The sequence below is a fragment of the Ranitomeya imitator genome, chromosome 2 (genome assembly GCF_032444005.1).
Source record: "Ranitomeya imitator isolate aRanImi1 chromosome 2, aRanImi1.pri, whole genome shotgun sequence".
Taxonomy (NCBI): Eukaryota; Metazoa; Chordata; class Amphibia; order Anura; family Dendrobatidae; genus Ranitomeya; species Ranitomeya imitator.
The window spans coordinates 578,040,140-578,062,458 of NC_091283.1; the positions used below are offsets into that span (position 1 = coordinate 578,040,140).

Sequence of the window (22,319 nt, forward strand, 5' to 3'; positions counted from 1 at the left end):
CCCGCGCTTCCTGTCACACAGCCGCAGCTGAATTACATCATTCAGCGCCACGGCTGTGCGAGACAGAAGCTGCCAGCGATGGTGCGGCTTCAGGATACTGTGCGCAGAGGTGAGGTGTGTTTGTGCAGAGAGGTTAATGGTGCTGTGTGTGTCTGTGTGTGTGTAGGTGGAGGAGAGGGCAATGATGGGGTGATGGGGAAGAAGGCAGTGATTGAGTTGACGGAGGGCAATGATGGGGTGATGGGGCAGAAGGCAATGATTGGGTTGACAGAGAGGGCAATGATGGGGGTGATGGGGCAGAAGGCAATGATTAGGTTGACAGAGAGGGCAATGATGGAGGTGATGGGTAGAAGGCAATGATTGAGTTGATGGAGAGGGCAATGATAGGGGTGCTGGGTGAGGAGGAAATGATGGAGGTGGTGGAATGGTTAATGTTGGGGTGGTGGGGGAGAAGGCAATGATGGTGGCAGTGGAAAGGACAATGATAGGGGTGGTGAGGAGGAGGCAATGATGGAGGTGGTGGAATGGGCAATAATGGGGTGGTGGGGAGAAAGAAATAATGGAGGTGGTGAAGAGGGCAATAATGGGATGCAGGGGATTATAATGGATTTAAGAACAGAGGGAGTTGGAGGAAGACATTATTATAAATTATTATTAGTGATGAGCGAGTATACTCGTTGCTTGGGTTCTCCCGAGCATGCTCGGGTGGTCTCCGAGTATTTGTGACTGCTTGGTGATTTAGTTTTTCTTGCCGCAGCTGCATGATTTGCGGCTATTAGACCACTTGATTACATGTGGGGATTCCCTAGCAACCAGGCAACCCCCCACATGTACTCAGGCTGGCTAGCAGCTGTAAATCATGCAGCTGTGTCAGCAAAAACTAAATCTCCGAGCAGTCAAAAATACTCGGAGACCACCTGAGCGTGCTCGGGAAAACCCAAGCAACGAGTATACTCGCTCTTCACTATTATGTCTAACACAGTCCCTTAGTATAACGTGTACTAACTTATGTATAGCACAGTCCCTTAGCTTTGTCGCCTTAAAAGGAGGGGGGGCCAGACACATTTCCTGCACAGGGGCCCGAAGCTGTCTGTGTCCGCCCCTAGTTTTGGATTATTGCCTTGTTGGAAAACTCAGCCACGACCCATTTTTAATGTCCTGGTGGAGGAAAGGAGGTTGTCACTCAGTATTTTACAGTATATGGCTCTATCCATTCTCCCATTGATGCAGTGAAGTATTCCTGCGCCCTTAGCAGAGAAACGACTCCAAAACATAATGTTCCCACTTCCATGCTTGACAGTGGGGATGGTAGTTATAGGCTGATCTGTCACCTTCCTTATGATCAAGGATACTCCACAAGGAGAGATTTTGCGTGGTGCCCTAGATCAATGTCAATTTACAGTCATTTTGTATTTCTTCCATTTTCTTACTATTGCACCAACAGTTGTCTCCTTCTCACCCAACGTCTTATTTATGGTTTCGTAGCCCATTCTAGCTTTGTGCAGGTCTATGATCTTGTCCCTGACATCCTTAGAAAGCTCTTTGGTCTTTCCCATGTTGTAGAGGTTAGAGTCGGACTGATTAATTCAGTCCATGGAGAGGAGTCATTTACAAAAAGGTGACTTATAGCAATAAAAAAGAGGAGCTGTATTTTTGTGTGTCATGAAGATATGAGGTGGCAAAAACACAGTGCGTGTATACGGCGACATATGTGTTGACGGCACACGGTGTATGTTGACGGCGACAAAAGAGACAAAGATCAATCAGTGATTGGGGGAAAACAACACAAATTTATTTACAAAAAAAAAAAATTTACGAACCTATGAGGGGAAAATGTTATGGACCTGGGGGGTGTGGAGCTGGGAGGATTGGCTACCAGTGGACGATGAAGGGGTTCCAGGGGAAGGGGTAACTAAACTTGTGGGGTCTGGGAGGTGAAGGAGTAGACACATTAGGAGTGGAAGCATGGGATGGGAGAGACACATTGGAAGGGAGAGAAAAACTGGACAACACAGACACATTGGGAGGTGAGGGTGGAGGTAGTATGACACTTCTGCTGCCTTTAGTCCTTTTTAATTTATGTCCACTTTTCTGTGACATCCTTCTTTTTTTGTTTCTCCTTGGGAGGGTGGGAGTGGTGCAGTCAGCAGGGCGTGTATCTACTCGACCCGGCCTGGTGGTGGCTGTGGACAGCCGTGCAGGTTCATCTGGTGGCCTAGTGGTGATGGCGGTGGACAGCCATGCAGGTACTTCTGGCGGCCTACTGGTGGTGGTGGTGGGCAGCTCTGCAGGTACTTCTGGCGGCCTGGTGGTGGTGGCGGTGGGCAGCCGTGCAGGATCTTCTGGCGGCCTACTGATGGTGGCGGTGGGCAGCCGTGCAGGAACAGGACTCGGCATGGCGGTGGTGTGGATTGCAGCAGCACCCGGCATGTGGTGGCGGTGTAGTGGTCTGCGGCAGGACTAGGCATAGTGGTGGCCGTACAGTGGCATGCAGCAGGACTCGGTATTGCTGTTAAGTGTGTAATTGGTGGCACCTGTGCCTGGTGGAAGTACTGAGTCTGCAACATAGCCTGAACGGAAGCAGCGTTGCAGGCCTGCATCACGTTGAGCTGGTGTTCAGGCGTAAGGTGTTCCGACATGCCCTACTTTATCTGGTTAAAAAAATGGTGTCCTGGTCTCTGGAGGTCGGCTTCCTGATGGTTAAGGCGCTGGTTGACATCCTGGAAAAGTGTATTAAAGTAGGTCAGTCCACTTTCCAGTCTATCTCCCAGCGCCTTTGAGCCCTTCTGGAAGACCGAGCTCAAGTGAATAAACTCGGGCATGAGTGACCTGTCCGAGGCCTTCTAACGGGAAGAGCCCCCAAAAAAGAGGCAGAGGACTGGGACAGGGGCACCTCTGAAGGACCAGCTGCCTGTTCTCCAGCCTGTGACGCCAGCCCACTTGCTGCTTCGCTGGTGGATGGCTGGGACTGATCCGTGGCAGTTTGATGAAGGACCGTTCTAGAGGATGATCTAGGTTCGAGGGTGCTGCTACAGGTTCTGTGCAAAGAAAAAGTAAAACATTACTACCAAAAAAATAAATTGTAAAAGCGCCAACTCCTGTGGAATAGAAAAATTCAGATTAGTGAATACAACACAATGGAATACAACACAAACATACTTACGTTCTCTGACCAAGGACAGGCCTCAGGAAAGCAAACAGCCGGTGGTACTTGTATTTCCCTATCCTTGCTGCTGCACCACTGTGAACTTGGATCTCCTGTCTCGGGTCCTTGTTGAAGTGATCTTTCATTGAACACCAACGGGTTTTAACTTTGATCACTGTGAATAGGGAGAAAAAAATTGTTAAACAATGCACTTTAGGCCGGGATCACACAATCGTGTGTGATGCGAGAAACTTGCAGGAGTTTATCCAGCGTCGGACTGGGGTGTCTGGGGCCCACAGGAGGAATTGACCCTAGGGGCCCATTCTACAGCTATATCCAAATACCTATATGGTTACAGATACAAGAAATGTCATAGGGATCTATGACTGGCACTACCTGGTCATCACAGCAGATAACTCATCACATATGTCGTTTTATGAGGTTGGCATCAGTTATGGAGCTGTTGTGATATCACAGCTAGTGTTGAGCATTCCGATACCGCAAGTATCGGGTATCGGCAGATACTTGCGGTATCGGAATTCCGATACCGAGATCCGATAATTTTGTGGTATCGGGTATCGGTATCGGATACATAGAGATGTGTAAAATAAAGAATTAAAATAAAAAATATTGATATATTTACCTCTCCGGCGGCCCCTGGACTCAGCGCGGGTAACCGGCAGGCTTCGTTGTTCAAAATCAGCACTTTTAGGACCTGAGAATCACGTTCCGGCTTCTGATTGGTCGCGGGCCGCCCATGTGACCGCCACGCGACCAATCACAAGCCGCGACGTCACCGCAAGCTATTAACGCACTCATTTTTAAAAATGAGCGCGTTAATGACTTTCAAAGACGTAGTGGCTTGTGATTGGTCGCGGCCACGCGACCAATCACAAGCCGCGACGTCACCGCAAGCTATTAACGCGCTCATTTTTAAAAATGAGCGCGTTAATGACTTTCAAAGACGTAGCGGCTTGTGATTGGTCGCGGCCACGCGACCAATCACAAGCCGCTACGTCTTTGAAAGTCATTAACGCGCTCATTTTTAACCCCTTCACCCCGAAGCCTGTTTTCACCTAAGTGACAGGGCCAATTTTAACAATTCTGACCACTGTCCCTTTATGAGGTTATAACTCTGAAACGCTTCAATGGATCCTGGCGATTCTGACATTGTTTTCTCGTGACATATTGTACTTCATGATAGTGGTAAAATTTATTTGATATTACCTTTGTTTATTTGTGAAAAAAATGGAAATTTGGCAAAAATTTTGAAAATTTTGCAATTTTTAAACTTTGAATTTTTATACCCTTGCATTAGAGACTCATATCGCACAAATTAGTTAATAAATAACATTTCCCACATGTCTACTTTACATCAGCAACATTTTGGAACCAATTTTTTTTTCGTTAGGGAGTTATAAGGGTTAAAAGTTAAACAGCGATTTCTCATTTTTTCATCAACTTTTATAAAACCATTTTTTGTAGGGACCACATCATATTTGAAGTCACTTTGAGAGGCTTATAGGATTTAAAATACCCAAAAGTGACACCATTCTAAAAACTACACCCCCCGAGGTACTCAAAACCACATTCAAGAAGTTTATTAACCCTTCAGGTGCTTCACAGGAATTAACGGAATGTGGAAGGAAAAAAATAACATTTAACTTTTTTTTCCACATAATGATCTTTTAGCAACATTTTTTTTATTTTCACAAGGGTAAAAGAAGAAAATGGACCACGAAAGTTGTTGTGCAATTCCTTCTGAATACACTGATACCCCATATGTGGGAGAAAACCACTGTCTGGGTGCACGGCAGGGCTCGGAAGGGAAGGAGCGCCTTTTGACTATTTCAAACCAAAATTGGCTGGAATTGAGATCGGACACCATGTCCCGTTTGGAGAGCCCCTGATGTACCTAAACAGTGGAAAACCGCCACAAGTGACCCCATTTTGGAAACTAGACCCTTCAAGGAACTTATCTAGCTATGTGGTGAGCACATTGAACCCCCAGGTGCTTCACAAAAGTTTAGAACGTGGAGGCGTAAAAATAAAAATTCACATTTTTCCCCCAAAAATGATCTTTTAACAACAATTTTTTTATCTTCACAAGTGTAAAAGGAGAAAATGGACCACTAAAGTTGTTGACCAATTTATCCTGAATACACTGATACCCCATATGTGGGGGAAAACCACTGTTTGGGCACACGGCAGGGCTCGGAAGGGAAGGAGCGCCATTTGACTTTTACAAACCAAAATTGGCTGGAATTGAGATTGGACACCATGTCCCGTTTGGAGAGCCACTGATGTGCCTAAACAGTGGAAAACCGCCACAAGTGACCCCATTTTGGAAACTAGACCCTTCAAGGAACTTATCTAGCTATGTGGTGAGCACATTGAATCCCCAGGTGCTTCACAAAAGTTTAGAACGTGGAGGCGTAAAAATAAAAATTCACATTTTTCCCCCAAAAATGATCTTTTAACAACAATTTTTTTATCTTCACAAGTGTAAATGGAGAAAATGGACCACTAAAGTTGTTGACCAATTTATCCTGAATACACTGATACCCCATATGTGGGGGAAAACCACTGTTTGGGCACACGGCAGGGCTCGGAAGGGAAGGAGCGCCATTTGACTTTTACAAACCAAAATTGGCTGGAATTGAGATTGGACACCATGTCCCGTTTGGAGAGCCACTGATGTGCCTAAACAGTGGAAAACCGCCACAAGTGACCCCATTTTGGAAACTAGACCCTTCAAGGAACTTATCTAGCTATGTGGTGAGCACATTGAACCCCCAGGTGCTTCACAAAAGTTTAGAACGTGGAGGCGTAAAAATAAAAATTCACATTTTTCCCCCAAAAATGATCTTTTAACAACAATTTTTTTATCTTCACAAGTGTAAAAGGAGAAAATGGACCACTAAAGTTGTTGATCAATTTATCCTGAATACACTGATACCCCATATGTGGGGGAAAACCACTGTTTGGGCACACGGCAGGGCTCGGAAGGGAAGGAGCGCCATTTGACTTTTACAAACCAAAATTGGCTGGAATTGAGATTGGACACCATGTCCCGTTTGGAGAGCCACTGATGTGCCTAAACAGTGGAAAACCGCCACAAGTGACCCCATTTTGGAAACTAGACCCTTCAAGGAACTTATCTAGCTATGTGGTGAGCACATTGAATCCCCAGGTGCTTCACAAAAGTTTAGAACGTGGAGGCGTAAAAATAAAAATTCACATTTTTCCCCCAAAAATGATCTTTTAACAACAATTTTTTTATCTTCACAAGTGTAAAAGGAGAAAATGGACCACTAAAGTTGTTGACCAATTTATCCTGAATACACTGATACCCCATATGTGGGGGAAAACCACTGTTTGGGCACACGGCAGGGCTCGGAAGGGAAGGAGCGCCATTTGACTTTTACAAACCAAAATTGGCTGGAATTGAGATTGGACACCATGTCCCGTTTGGAGAGCCACTGATGTGCCTAAACAGTGGAAAACCGCCACAAGTGACCCCATTTTGGAAACTAGACCCTTCAAGGAACTTATCTAGCTATGTGGTGAGCACATTGAACCCCCAGGTGCTTCACAAAAGTTTAGAACGTGGAGGCGTAAAAATAAAAATTCACATTTTTCCCCCAAAAATGATCTTTTAACAACAATTTTTTTATCTTCACAAGTGTAAAAGGAGAAAATGGACCACTAAAGTTGTTGACCAATTTATCCTGAATACACTGATACCCCATATGTGGGGGAAAACCACTGTTTGGGCACACGGCAGGGCTCGGAAGGGAAGGAGCGCCATTTGACTTTTACAAACCAAAATTGGCTGGAATTGAGATTGGACACCATGTCCCGTTTGGAGAGCCACTGATGTGCCTAAACAGTGGAAAACCGCCACAAGTGACCCCATTTTGGAAACTAGACCCTTCAAGGAACTTATCTAGCTATGTGGTGAGCACATTGAACCCCCAGGTGCTTCACAAAAGTTTAGAACGTGGAGGCGTAAAAATAAAAATTCACATTTTTCCCCCAAAAATGATCTTTTAACAACAATTTTTTTATCTTCACAAGTGTAAAAGGAGAAAATGGACCACTAAAGTTGTTGACCAATTTATCCTGAATACACTGATACCCCATATGTGGGGGAAAACCACTGTTTGGGCACACGGCAGGGCTCGGAAGGGAAGGAGCGCCATTTGACTTTTACAAACCAAAATTGGCTGGAATTGAGATTGGACACCATGTCCCGTTTGGAGAGCCACTGATGTGCCTAAACAGTGGAAAACCGCCACAAGTGACCCCATTTTGGAAACTAGACCCTTCAAGGAACTTATCTAGCTATGTGGTGAGCACATTGAATCCCCAGGTGCTTCACAAAAGTTTAGAACGTGGAGGCGTAAAAATAAAAATTCACATTTTTCCCCAAAAAATGATCTTTTAACAACAATTTTTTTTATCTTCACAAGTGTAAAAGGAGAAAATGGACCACTAAAGTTGTTGACCAATTTATCCTGAATACACTGATACCCCACATGTGGGGGAAAACCACTGTTTGGGCACACGGCAGGGCTCGGAAGGGAAGGAGCGCCATTTGACTTTTACAAACCAAAATTGGCTGGAATTGAGATTGGACACCATGTCCCGTTTGGAGAGCCACTGATGTGCCTAAACAGTGGAAAACCGCCACAAGTGACCCCATTTTGGAAACTAGACCCTTCAAGGAACTTATCTAGCTATGTGGTGAGCACATTGAACCCCCAGGTGCTTCACAAAAGTTTAGAACGTGGAGGCGTAAAAATAAAAATTCACATTTTTCCCCCAAAAATGATCTTTTAACAACAATTTTTTTATCTTCACAAGTGTAAAAGGAGAAAATGGACCACTAAAGTTGTTGACCAATTTATCCTGAATACACTGATACCCCATATGTGGGGGAAAACCACTGCTTGGGCACACGGCAGGGCTCGGAAGGGAAGGAGCGCCATTTGACTTTTACAAACCAAAATTGGCTGGAATTGAGATTGGACACCATGTCCCGTTTGGAGAGCCACTGATGTGCCTAAACAGTGGAAAACCACCACAAGTGACCCCATTTTGGAAACTAGACCCTTCAAGGAACTTATCTAGCTATGTGGTGAGCACATTGAATCCCCAGGTGCTTCACAAAAGTTTAGAACGTGGAGGCGTAAAAATAAAAATTCACATTTTTCCCCCAAAAATGATCTTTTAACAACAATTTTTTTATCTTCACAAGTGTAAAAGGAGAAAATGGACCACTAAAGTTGTTGACCAATTTATCCTGAATACACTGATACCCCATATGTGGGGGAAAACCACTGTTTGGGCACACGGCAGGGCTCGGAAGGGAAGGAGCGCCATTTGACTTTTACAAACCAAAATTGGCTGGAATTGAGATTGGACACCATGTCCCGTTTGGAGAGCCACTGATGTGCCTAAACAGTGGAAAACCGCCACAAGTGACCCCATTTTGGAAACTAGACCCTTCAAGGAACTTATCTAGCTATGTGGTGAGCACATTGAACCCCCAGGTGCTTCACAAAAGTTTAGAACGTGGAGGCGTAAAAATAAAAATTCACATTTTTCCCCCAAAAATGATCTTTTAACAACAATTTTTTTATCTTCACAAGTGTAAAAGGAGAAAATGGACCACTAAAGTTATTGACCAATTTATCCTGAATACACTGATACCCCATATGTGGGGGAAAACCACTGCTTGGGCACACGGCAGGGCTCGGAAGGGAAGGAGCGCCATTTGACTTTTACAAACCAAAATTGGCTGGAATTGAGATCGGACACCATGTCCCGTTTGGAGAGCCCCTGATGTGCCTAAACAGTGGAAAACCACCACAAGTGACCCCATTTTGGAAACTAGACCCTTCAAGGAACTTATCTAGCTATGTGGTGAGCACATTGAACCCCCAGGTGCTTCACAAAAGTTTAGAACGTAGAGGCGTAAAATTAAAAATTCACATTTTTTCCCCAAAAATGATCTTTTAACAACAATTTTTTTATCTTCACAAGTGTAAAAGGAGAAAATGGACCACTAAAGTTGTTGACCAATTTATCCTGAATACACTGACACCCCATATGTGGGGGAAAACCACTGCTTGGGCACACGGCAGGGCTCGGAAGGGAAGGAGCGCTATTTGACTTTTACAAACCAAAATTGGCTGGAATTGAGATCGGACACCATGTCCCGTTTGGAGAGCCCCTGATGTGCCTAAACAGTGGAAAACCGCCACAAGTGACCCCATTTTGGAAACTAGACCCTTCAAGGAACTTATCTAGCTATGTGGTGAGCACATTGAATCCCCAGGTGCTTCACAAAAGTTTAGAACGTAGAGGTGTAAAAATAAAAATTCACATTTTTTTCCCAAAAATGATCTTTTAACAACAATTTTTTTATCTTCACAAGTGTAAAAGGAGAAAATGGACCACTAAAGTTGTTGACCAATTTATCCTGAATACACTGATACCCCATATGTGGGGAAAAACCACTGTTTGTGCGCATGGCAGAGCTCGGAAGGGAAGGAGCACCATTTGGAATGCAGACTTAGATGGATTGGTCTGCAGGCGTCACGTTGCATTTGCAGAGCCCCTGATGTGCCTAAACAGTGGAAAACCGCCACAAGTGACCCCATTTTGAAAACTGGACCTCCCAAGGAATTTATTTAGATATGTGGTGAGCACCGTAAACCTCCAAGTGCCTCACTCCACAAGTGACCCCATTTTGAAAACTGGACCTCCCAAGGAATTTATTTAGATATGTGGTGAGCACCGTAAACCTCCAAGTGCCTCACTCCACAAGTGACACCATTTTGAAAACTGGACCTCCCAAGGAATTTATTTAGATATGTGGTGAGCACCGTAAACCTCCAAGTGCCTCACTCCACAAGTGACCCTATTTTTAAAACTGGACCTCCCAAGGAATTTATTTAGATATGTGGTGAGCACCGTAAACCTCCAAGTGCCTCACTCCACAAGTGACCCTATTTTTAAAACTGGACCTCCCAAGGAATTTATTTAGATATGTGGTGAGCACCGTAAACCTCCAAGTGCCTCACTCCACAAGTGACCCTATTTTTAAAACTGGACCTCCCAAGGAATTTATTTAGATATGTGGTGAGCACCGTAAACCTCCAAGTGCCTCACTCCACAAGTGACCCTATTTTTAAAACTGGACCTCCCAAGGAATTTATTTAGATATGTGGTGAGCACCGTAAACCTCCAAGTGCCTCACTCCACAAGTGACCCTATTTTTAAAACTGGACCTCCCAAGGAATTTATTTAGATATGTGGTGAGCACCGTAAACCTGCAAGTGCCTCACTCCACAAGTGACCCCATGTTGGAAACTACACAGTGTGTTGTGTCAACAGGGTATAAACTAATTTTTATTAATTTGTGGACGTGTGGTATGCTTTGAAGCAATCCTTAATGCAAAGGCCAGGTTTCTCAGGGCAGGTTTCACAATGGTAAATTGTGTCCTTTCGGATTCCCCTCTTGGAACATACTCTGCACCGTTTTTGTGATCGTCCTGTCCTCGCTGTTTGGGGAACCTGTCCTGGGAAATGTTGACCTTGGACAATACGGGCACTATCAGATTCAGAAGTACTGGGACCCTCACCTCCCTGAGTGCCAAACATTAGGGCCTTGATGACTACCTCCTGAAACTGAAGGAAGGTCCCCGTATTGCCTGCAGATCGGGACAGCACAAAAGCATTGTACAGTGCCATCTGTACAATGTGCACGGCCAATTTTTTGTACCATACGTAAGCTTTTCGCATGGCACTGTATGGTTGGAGAACCTGATCTGAGAGATCCACACCACCCATGTACCGATTGTAATCCAGGATACAATCTGGCTTTGGGACTTGTGTTGTGGTCCCACGAACAGTGACAAGGGTGCTGTTGTCACGGTGTATGGTGGTCAGGATAAGGACATCCCTTTTGTCCTTATACTTGACCACCAGCATGTTGTCGCTGCATTTGGCTCTGCTTTCCCCTTTTCTTAGCGTTTGCCCAATTAGCGGCTTAGGGAGGCCTCGCTGATTTTTTCGCACGGTGCCACATGCAGCTGTACCTCTGGCAGAGAGGGCCTTGAAGAGTGGGATGCTGGTGTAAAAGTTGTCAATGTAGAGGTGATAACCCTTATCCACCAGTGGGTGCAGCAATTCCCACACAATTTTCCCACTCACCCCCAGGATGGGGGGGCATTCAGGGGAGTTAATCTGGGTGTCCTTACCCTCGTAGACCCTAAATCTGTGGGTGTACCCTGAGGTACTCTCGCACAGTTTGTACAACTTTATTCCGTACCTGGACCTCTTACTGGGCAGGTACTGTCGGAATTTTAGCCTCCCTTTGAAATGAACGAGAGATTCATCAATAGCGATGTCCCTCTGGGGTGTGTACGCCTCAGCAAATTTTCTGCTGAAGTGTTCAACCACTGGACGAATTTTATATAGACGATCAAAGTTTGGATCGTCTTGGGGAGGACACTGCGCATTATCACTGAAATGCAAAAATTTTTGGATCGCTTCAAATCGTGTCCTTTTCATGGCCATGCGGAATACCGGTGTACTGTAGAGAATGTCAGTACTCCAGTATTGCCGAAGCTTTGGCTTTTTGATTAGGCCCATATGCAGCACAATTCCCCAAAATGTCATCATCTCTGCTGCATTTACGGGGGTCCATCTGGCATAAAATGACGTGGGATTTTGGGTGAAAAATTGTTGGGCATACAGGTTCGTCTGGGCCACCATAATATTTATTATTTCATCACTGAAAAAGAATTTGAAGAAATCAATTTCAGTGAGGCCAGTCGTGTCAAACTGGATTCCTGAGCTGCTGCTGAAATCCGGAATGACGGGCTGAAAATTTTCCGAGGGTGCAATCCATACGGGATCGATTGCTGCAGGAGTTGCCTGGGTCCTACGGCGCCTTATTAGGGGTCTTTCCTCACCAGATGAGGAGGAGGATGAGGAGGAGGAGGAATAGAGGAACGTGGGATCTTCCTCACTGGCTGAATCTGTGTCGGACGCAAGGATGGCGTAAGCCTCCTCTGGTGAATAGCGCCTTGTTGACGAATGGGCCATTTTTTTTTTCCCAAACGCACTAAAAATTAGACGACGCAACTAATTATTCTTTTTACAAAAGAAAAGCGAACGCCACTAACAGTGTGACGTACGCTCCCCTAATGCACTAGAGATTATCCGGCGATAGCAGATTTTTTTTATGCACAAGACGCTACCTCCCTACCTATAAAACTCAGTACGATTTTTTTTTTCTAAAAGATGATCGGTTGTCACTAACGCTGTGACGCCGGCTACACTAACACGCTACCACTAAACTACTCTGTACAATTTTTTTTTTCTCTAAAAAAAAAAAAAAGACCGGTCGTCACGAACGCTGTGACACCAGCTAATCTACGTCTAAGACTACACTGTACTAACTACTATTATATTTTTGTAAAAGAAAAAAAAAAAATCGGACGTCGCTTAGACTGCGAAGTCCGTTACACTAACTAGCTAAAAAATAAAAGTCCTGTGGCGCAGTCTCTGATCAGCAGCGATACTGATCAGAGCGCTGCGGACACAGGAAGAGCACGAATGCTCTGCGCGGGACGCCGCGCACAGGAAAAAAGCGCAAAAAAGTGCGCACAAAATTGAATTGGAGGGGGGTACTTGAACAGGGATGGAGGGACGTCACCAAACACTGACGCCGGCTACGCTACCTTGTTACGTCTAAAACTACACTGTACTAACTACAATTTTTTTTCTAAAAAAAAAAAAACGGACGTCGCTTAGACTGCAATGTCCGCTACACTAACTAAAAAAAAAAAGTCCTGTGGCGCAGTCTCTGATCAGCAGCGATACTGATCAGAGCGCTGCGGACACAGGAAGAGCACGAATGCTCTGCGCGGGACGCCGCGCACAGGAAAAAAAGCGCAAAAAAGTGCGCAAAAATTGAATTGGAGGGGGGTACTTGAACAGGGATGGAGGGACGTCACCAAACACTGACGCCGGCTACGCTACCTTGTTACGTCTAAAACTACACTGTACTAACTACAATTTTTTTTCTAAAAAAAAAAAAACGGACGTCGCTTAGACTGCAATGTCCGCTACACTAACTAACTAAAAAAAAAAAGTCCTGTGGCGCAGTCTCTGATCAGCAGCGATACTGATCAGAGCGCTGCGGACACAGGAAGAGCACGAATGCTCTGCGCGGGACGCCGCGCACAGGAAAAAAAGCGCAAAAAAGTGCGCAAAAATTTCAATTGGAGGGTGGGGGAGGGAGGGGGTACTGGAACAGGGATGGGGGGATGGGAAAGGGGTGGGGGAGGTGCTGCTGCTGCTGTGATCACAGGAGTCACACAGCAGGCAGATGGCAGCAGAGAGCACACAGCACTGGAGCACAAGCTGGAGCACAAGCTGGAAGCAGGAGATCGCAGGGACGATCGCACTGGCCACCAATGGATTATTTGACTAAGGTGACAGAGGGGCTTAGACCACCGCTCTGCACGCCAAATCTGAGAGAATGATGGCGTGCAGGGCGGTGATCGGTATTTTAAATTAACCCCTTTGGCGCTGATTGGCTAGAAGCTATTGTTCAGCCAATCAGCGCCATAGGGGTTAATCAGGTGAGGTGACGTGGTGATCACCCCACCTACTGTGACGGCTGTGATTGGTGCGACGTCACACAGCATCAATCACAGCCTGTCACATGCTTTTTTTTTTTTTTAAACTTTATTGTCAAATCGCTGTGATTGGCTGGTCAGAATTGACCAGCCAATCACAGCGATCGCTGATGCGGGGGGGCGGTGCAGGCACTCGGGGCTGCGTGCACGGATGGTCTGCTGTCAGGGACAGCAGACACCGGAACCCGATCACCGCGCGGTGCCGCGCGGTGACCGGAAAATGGCGGCGCCGTACTAGTACTGCGGCTGGCACTAATGCAGTGCCGGCAGCGCAGTACTAGTACGGCGCATGGCGCGAAGGGGTTAAAAATGAGCGCGTTAATAGCTTGCGGTGACGTCGCGGCTTGTGATTGGTCGCGTGGCCGCGACCAATCACAAGCTGCTACGTCTTTGAAAGTCATTACCGCGCTCATTTTTTAAAAATGAGCGCGTTAAGGACCTGTGAATGACGTCATGGCTTGTGATTGGTCGCGTGGCGGTCACATGGGCGGCCCGCGACCAATCAGAAGCCGGGACGTGATTCTCAGGTCCTAAAAGCGCTGATTTTGAACAAAGAAGCCTGCCGGTTACCCGCGCTGAGTTCAGGGGCCGCCGGAGAGGTAAATATATCAATATTTTTTATTTTAAGTCTTTATTTTACACATCCCTATGGATCCCAGGGCCTGAAGGAGAGTTTCCTCTCCTTCAGACCCTGGGAACCATGAGAATATCTTCCGATACTTGATGTCCCATTGACTTGTATTGGTATCGGATATCGGTATCGGCGATATCCAATATTTTTCGGGTATCGGCCGATACTATCCGATACCGATACTTTCAAGTATCGGACGGTATCGCTCAACACTAATCACAGCCCATTGTGGTCAGGGGAGATGCTGTAATATTTCGGGTGAGTGACATTACAAGGGGAGTCATTGAGACACACAGCTTCTGACAGTACAACCGTTCCAAACATGTAAAATGCTGTATAATCACAATTATGTATCACTCAGTTGAAAGGGATTGCCCAAACCAAAGCCGCCCATCAGTGCTCATAACAATGAGATCCAGCCCCAACATCACTGGAACGCTGCCAGTGCGGGAGGTGAATATATATTTACTAGATGGTGGCCCGATTCTAACGCATCGGGTATTCTAGAATATGCATGTCCACGTAGTATATTGCCCAGTCTCGTAGTATATTGCCCAGCCACGTAGTATATTGCCCAGGCATGTAGTATATTGCCCAGGCACATAGTATATTGCCCAGCCATGTAGTATATTGCCCAGGCACGTAGTATATTGCCCAGCCACGTAGTATATTGCTCAGCCACGTAGTATATTGCCCAGTCACGTAGTATATTGCCCAGTCACGTAATATATTGCCCAGCCATATAGTATATTGCCCAGCCACGTAGTATATTGCCCAGCCATGTAGTATATTTCCCAGCCACGTAGTATATTGCCCAGGCACGTAGTATATTGCCCAGCCACGTAGTATATTGCCCAGCCACGTAGTATATTGCCCAGTCACGTAGTATATTGCCCAGCCATGTAGTATATTTCCCAGCCACGTAGTATATTGCCCAGCCACGTAGTATATTGCCCAGCCACGTAGTATATTGCCCAGGCACGTAGTATATTGCCCAGCCATATAGTATATTGCCCAGCCACGTAGTATATTGCCCAGCCACGTAGTATATTGCCCAGCCACGTAGTATATTGCCCAGCCACGTAGTATATTGCCCAGCCACGTGGTATATTGCCCATTCACGTAGTATATTGCCCAGTCACGCAGTATATTGCCCAGTCACGCAATATATTGCCCAGCCACGTAGTATATAGCAGAGGCACGTAGTACGGTAAATTGCTCAGTCACGTAGTATATTGCTCAGTCACGTAGTATATTGCCCAGCCACATAGTATATAGCAGAGCCATGTAGTATATTGCCCAGTTACGGAGTATATTGTCCAGCCACATAGTATATTGCCCAGTCACGTAGTATATTGCCCAGCCACATAGTATATAGCAGAGCCATGTAGTATATTGCCCAGTTACGGAGTATATTGTCCAGCCACATAGTATATTGCCCAGTCACGTAGTATATTGCCCAGTCACATAGTATATTGCCTAGCCACATAGTATATTGCCCAGTCACATAGTATATTGCCCAGCCACGTAGTATATAGCAGAGGCACGTAGTACGGTAAATTGCTCAGTCACGTAGTATATTGCCCAGCCACATAGTATATAGCAGAGCCATGTAGTATATTGCCCAGTTACGGAGTATATTGTCCAGCCACATAGTATATTGCCCAGTCACGTAGTATATAGCAGAGGCACGTAGTACAGTATATTGCTCAGTCACGTAGTATATTGCCCAGCCACATAGTATATAGCAGAGCCATGTAGAATATTGCCCAGTTACGTAGTATATTGCCCAGTGACATACTATATTGCCCAGCTACGTAGTATATTGCACAGCGACGTAGTATATTGCCCAGTGACGTAGTATGTTGGCCAGCCACGTAGTATATTGCCCAGTCACGTAGTATACAGCACAGAGCCCCGTAGTATATTGCCCAGCCACGTAGTATATTGCCCAGTGACGTAGTATATTGCCCAGCCACGTTGTATACAGCACAGAGCCACGTAGTATATACAGCACAGAGCCACGTAGTATATACAGCACAGAGCCACGTAGTATATTGCACAGCGACGTAGTATATTGCCCAGCCACGTAGTATACAGCACAGAGCCACGTAGTATATACAGCACAGAGCCACGTAGTATATACAGCACAGAGCCACATAGTATAACCAGCACAGAGCCACGTTGTAAATTGCACAGAGCCACATAGTATACTGCACAGCGACATAGTATATTGCCCAGCCACGTAGTATATACAGCACAGAGCCACGTAGTATATACAGCACAGAGCCACGTTGTATATTGCACAGCCACATAGTATATTGCACAGCGACATAGTATATTGCCCAGCCACGTAGTATATACAGCACAGAGCCACGTAGTATATTGCCCAGTCACGTAGTATATTGCCTTCCCCACTGTGTCACCTAATTTCTTGAGGGCCCCCTGTGTGCCCCTTTGGGGCCCTTCCCCAGAGGTGAAATGATGGGAGAGGTGTCCGGGCCCCACAGCAAATTAGGAGACAGTGGGGAAGGTGGACCACAGGAAATTAGAAATTTTATATGGGGGCCCCCCAGACCCACACCTTGTGTCACCGCTTTATTGCAGGGGCCGGGGGGGCCTCCCATAACTGTCTCAGTGGCTGTCTACTGCTGCAGGCTGCAGGCATATTTTACTCACATACTGTCTTAAGGCCCCGTCACACATAGCGACGCTTGAGCGATTCCGACAACGATACGACCTGTCAGGGATCGCTCAAGCGTCGCTAAGTGGTCGCTGGTGAGATGTCAAACAGTGAGATCTCACCAACGACGCAGCAGCGATGCGGCGACCTGTAGCGACCTGTACAACGATGCTATTTCATGACGATTCAATGGGACGTCCTGTCAGCGAGGTCGTTGGTAAGGTATCAAACACAGTGATGTGTGCTACCCAGCGGGACCTCAACGATCAAAAAATGGCCCAGGCCATTCCGACACGACCAGCGATCTCACAGCAGGGGCCTGGTCGCTGCTACGTGTCACACATAGCGAGATCGCTACTGAGATCGCTGTTGCTTCACAAAACTTGTGACTCAGCAGCGATCTCGCTAGCGATCTCGCTGTGTGTGACGGGGGCTTTACATACATTAGTACATTGATTTATTACAATAGTAGTGACTCACTAACTAAGACAGGAAATTCCTGGACTGTCTCTGAACCATCAGCTACAGGCAGCACTGCAGCCTCTCCGACTCCGACTATGAATGATCGTGCAGGACTCAGTGCGCCTGTGCAGGCTCTGTGCTGCTTGGGCAGGAGGACAGTCGACCAATCACAGCACAGCTCACTCTGTGCTGTGGCTTGTGAGGTCACACAAAGCAAAACTAATGCTGATTGGCTGCATGTCAGCCAATCAGCATTAGAATACCGTAGTCCAACCAGACCACAGAACTAGAAGAGGAGGCGGAGTTGAGAAGATCATGAATGATGCTCATGCAAATCAAATGTATGCAATGGTATGTGACTGAGACTGAGTGACTCCTGACTGGTGCTGGTGGGGTGAGGGGTGAGGGGTGGTGCCGTGGCCGGGTCTGCTGAGCGGCGAATCGCTGCGCACGGGCTGCCTGCTCTCAATAGCATGATAGCAGCCAGGCAGCCAGTAGCGCACAGTCGGCACTGCAGCGGCTGCAGACAGTACTAGCCACTGCACTGTCTGCAGCCAGCCCAGCACTGAGCGCGCGGTAATGAATGGTCCACTAGTGTGGTGATGTGATGTCATGTGATGTGGAGAAGGAGCTGCAGCGCGGCTGCACTTCTCACACAGGACATGAGATGATCACACACTATGCGAGCGTGAATGAGGCAGCCTGGGCACTGCAGGGACAAATGAAGGAGGCAGGCAGGGCCAGGGGGCGGGGCCCACCGGAGGATTCTCCGGTGTCCCGGTGCCCCAGTCCGACGCTGAGTTTATCGCATCACACACGGTTGTGTGATCCCGGCCTTCAGGTTCACTGCCGCATCAGACCACACTGCAATACTTACGAAAAGCCTTTCTGACACGTGACGTGGCGATGTCCCAGTCATCCATCAGCGCTTGGGCCACCTCATTCCACAGCCGCCAAATCACCACAGCGTCCGAGTGCTGCTGCTCCCGGGTGTCCCACAACGCAACTCGCTCCTGCACCAAGGTGATGAGAAGGTCGTTATCAATAAAATCCTCCTCCCGTTGTGGGACCTAAAAATGAAAAAAGACATTAATGTTGGAAAGATATAACACTAGGGCAGGGACACACTGACGTATTTCTCGTACGAGAATCGCATTGTAAAACTGGTACTGGATGTCAGCTCTCCTGACAGCAGCATAGTAATCCATCATTCTGTCATACTTGGGTCAGGAGAGGTGCCGGCCAGTCCGTGCAGTGCGATGCGATTATCGCAAGAGAAATACGGCAGTGTGTCTCTGCCCTTAAAACAAAAACAGTCAAAAATAAAAAAAATAAATAGTCAAGCATCCCATAAACAGTCAAGAATAAATTATTATTATTATTATTTATTATTATAGCGCCATTTATTTCATGGCGCTTTACATGTAAGGAGGGGTATACATAATAAAAACAGGTACAATAATCTTGAACAATACAAGTCACAACTGATACAGGAGGAGAGAGGACCCTGCCCGCGAGGGCTCACAATCTACAAGATAAATAAAAACAGTCAATAATACTTACACACCGTTTTGCCACCGGAACTTGGGCCTGAGTCTGCTGCTCATCTGCACTGAAATGGTTCTGTAAAAATAAAAATAAATATTTTGCCACATGTGTAATAGTGACAGTGAATAGTTACCAATCAGCAGCAAATGTACTCACTTCAGTCTCATGTCCACTGTGTGAGCTCTGATCCTCCGTGGAGGAATGCTGCAAGAAAGATAGAAATGATTACAGACTGCAGGGAGAAAAACAGACAGGCAGACGCATAGCTTGAATACTTACATTTTGATAGTCTTCCAAACTTGGTGTGCTGCAATGCTTTTCTCGCTTCCAGAGTCTTGAGAGTAATGGATTTCCACCGCCCACACCTACTTTTATAAGGTTTGTTTGGGGGGTGGCTTAAAACAAGTTCCTAGACATGTTTACTCAGAAGAACGCATGCGTACGCAAACGCAAGTCATTATGTAAGCATGCGTTCCCATAGACTGTAATGCAATTATTTGACGCACTCCTTCTGCAAGCATCCGCATGCGTATGGCGGCAGTAATTTGCCGCCACAAAAATTCTAACATGGTGCGTCAGCCGCGCCCAGCCGCACACCGCCAAAATACGCATGCGTAAGCAAACGGAGGGATAACGCATGCAAACTGCGTCTACAATGTAAAAGATAGGAAATCAAGATGCATGCGGATGTATGTGTCCGAAAGGCTGCAGACACAACCGCAAATGTGAAACCAGCCTTACCTCTAGTACCAACTGTCTTGTATACAGAAGACAGTCCCGGATTTGGATCTACACCCTACAGTCTGGGGCGCCTGCTAACTGTCCCGACTCCCTCACTACCACCGCCCCTCTGACATTTCCTCCTGCCAGGGTAGAAAAAAAATGGTAAATGGGAGTGGATTGGGGTGTGGCCACAATTTGCAGCAGAGTGATACACATGCCGCATGATTGGTCCCTCTTTCTGTTCTTACAAAGTTGATAGGTATACTGAAAGTCAACACTTTAATGGCATCTCAGTTGTTTCATTTTACATTAAAAAAAATAGCTGCACGCAGAGACCAAATCACAAAGGTTCGGTCACTGTCCAAATATTTTTGGACCTAACTGTATATTAACCTCTGGCAGTCACATGCGCAGAAGTGTTTATGTACATTACTTAAGAACATGAGACAACCCCTTTAACCCCTTCCCGACCCATGACGCCACGTAGGCGTCATGAAAGTCGGTGCCAATCCGACCCATGACGCCTATGTGGCGTCATGGAAAGATCGCGTCCCTGCAGATCGGGTGAAAGGGTTAACTCCCATTTCACCCGATCTGCAGGGACAGGGGGAGTGGTAGTTTAGCCCAGGGGGGGTGGCTTCACCCCCTCGTGGCTACGATCGCTCTGATTGGCTGTTGAAAGTGAAACTGCCAATCAGCGATTTGTAATATTTCACCTATTATAACGGGTGAAATATTACAATCCAGCCATGGCCGATGCTGAAATATCATCGGCCATGGCTGGAAATACTAATGTGCCCCCAACCCACCACACCGATCGCCCCCCCAGCCCCCCGATCTGGCCGGTACACTGCTCCGGCTCCCCTCCGTCCAGTGCTCCGCTCCCCCCCGTGCTCTTGTCCGCTCCCCCCGTGCTCCAATCACCCCCCCTGCACTCCGATCCACCCCCCCGTGCTCCGTTCCACCCCCCCGTGCTCCGTTCCACCCCCCCGTGCTCCGTTCCAGCCCCCCCGTGCTCCGTTCCACGCCCCCCCGTGCTCCGTTCCACGCCTGCTGCGCTCCGATTCCCCCCCTCCATGCTCCGATCCCCCCCCGTGCTCCCCCCCACCCCATCATACTTACCGATCCTGCCGGGCTCCGTCCGTCTTCTCCCTGGGCGCCGCCATCTTCCAAAATGGTGGGCGCATGCACAGTGCGCCCGCCGAATCTGCCGACCGGCAGATTCGTTACAAAGTGCATTTTGATCACTGAGATAGATTATATCTCAGTGATCAAAATAACAAAAATAATAAATGACCCCCCCCCCTTTGTCACCCCCATAGGTAGGGACAATAAAAAAATAAAGAAATTTTTTTTTTCCACTAATGTTAGAATAGGGTTAGGGTTAGGGTTAGGGGTAGGGTTAGGGGTAGGGGTAGGGTTAGGGGTAGGGTTAGGGGTAGGGTTAAAGGTAGGGGTAGGGGTAGGGTTAGGGCAAGGGTTAGGGCTAGGGGTAGGGGTAGGGTTAGGGTTAGGGCTAGGGTTAGGGGTAGGGTTAGGGTTTCGGTATGTGCACACGTATTCTGGTCCTCTGTGGATTTTTCCGCTGCGGATTTGATAAATCCGCAGTGCTAAACCGCTGCGGATTTATGGCGGATTTACCGCGTTTTTTTCTGCGCATTTCACTGCGGTTTTACAATTGCGATTTTCTATTGGAGCAGTTGTAAAACTGCTGCGGAATTCGCACAAAGAAGTGACATGCTGCGGAATTTAAACCGCTGCGTTTCCGTGCAGTTTTTCCGCAGCATATGTACAGTGATTTTTGTTTCCCGTAGGTTTACATTGAACTGTAAACTCATGGGAAACTGCTGCGGATCCGCAGCGTTTTCCGCAGCGTGTGCACATACCTTTAGAATTAGGCTATGTGCACACGGTGCGGATTTGGCTGCGGATTCGCAGCAGTGTTCCATCAGGTTTACAGTACCATGTAAACATATGGAAAACCAAATCCGCTGTGCCCATGGTGCGGAAAATACCGCGCGGAAACGCTGCGTTGTATTTTCCGCAGCATGTCAATTCTTTGTGCGGATTCCACAGCGTTTTACACCTGTTCCTCAATAGGAATCCGCAGGTGAAATCCGCACAAAAAATACTGGAAATCCGCGGAAAATCCGCAGGTAAAACGCAGTGCCTTTTACCCGCGGATTTTTCAAAAATGATGCTGAAAAATCTCACACGAATCCGCAACGTGGGCACATGGCCTTAGGGTTAGGGTTGGAATTAGGGTTGTGATTAGGGTTATGGCTACAGTTGGGATTAGGGTTAGGGGTGTGGGGGGGTTAGTGTTGGAGTTAGAATTGAGGGGTTTCCACTGTTTAGGCACATCAGGGGGTCTCCAAACGCAACATGGCGCCACCATTGATT

The 22,319-nt window shown here is 47.0% G+C and overlaps 1 protein-coding gene across 1 annotated transcript in view; it reads right to left on the reverse strand.

Moving 5' to 3' along the window:
• Positions 1-2,230: 2,230 nt before the first annotated feature.
• LOC138666735 (uncharacterized) overlaps positions 2,231-22,319 on the reverse strand; it is a 33,060-nt gene continuing 12,971 nt past the window's right edge. Inside the window, exons 4-8 of the mRNA XM_069754918.1 lie at positions 19,350-19,397; positions 19,209-19,268; positions 18,523-18,715; positions 3,164-3,320; positions 2,231-3,038 (exon numbers count right to left, since the gene is read on the reverse strand). Coding sequence (XP_069611019.1) covers positions 2,801-3,038; positions 3,164-3,320; positions 18,523-18,715; positions 19,209-19,268; positions 19,350-19,397 — 696 coding nt within the window. The 3' untranslated portion in view covers positions 2,231-2,800. The remainder of the gene's footprint in view (positions 3,039-3,163; positions 3,321-18,522; positions 18,716-19,208; positions 19,269-19,349; positions 19,398-22,319) is intronic.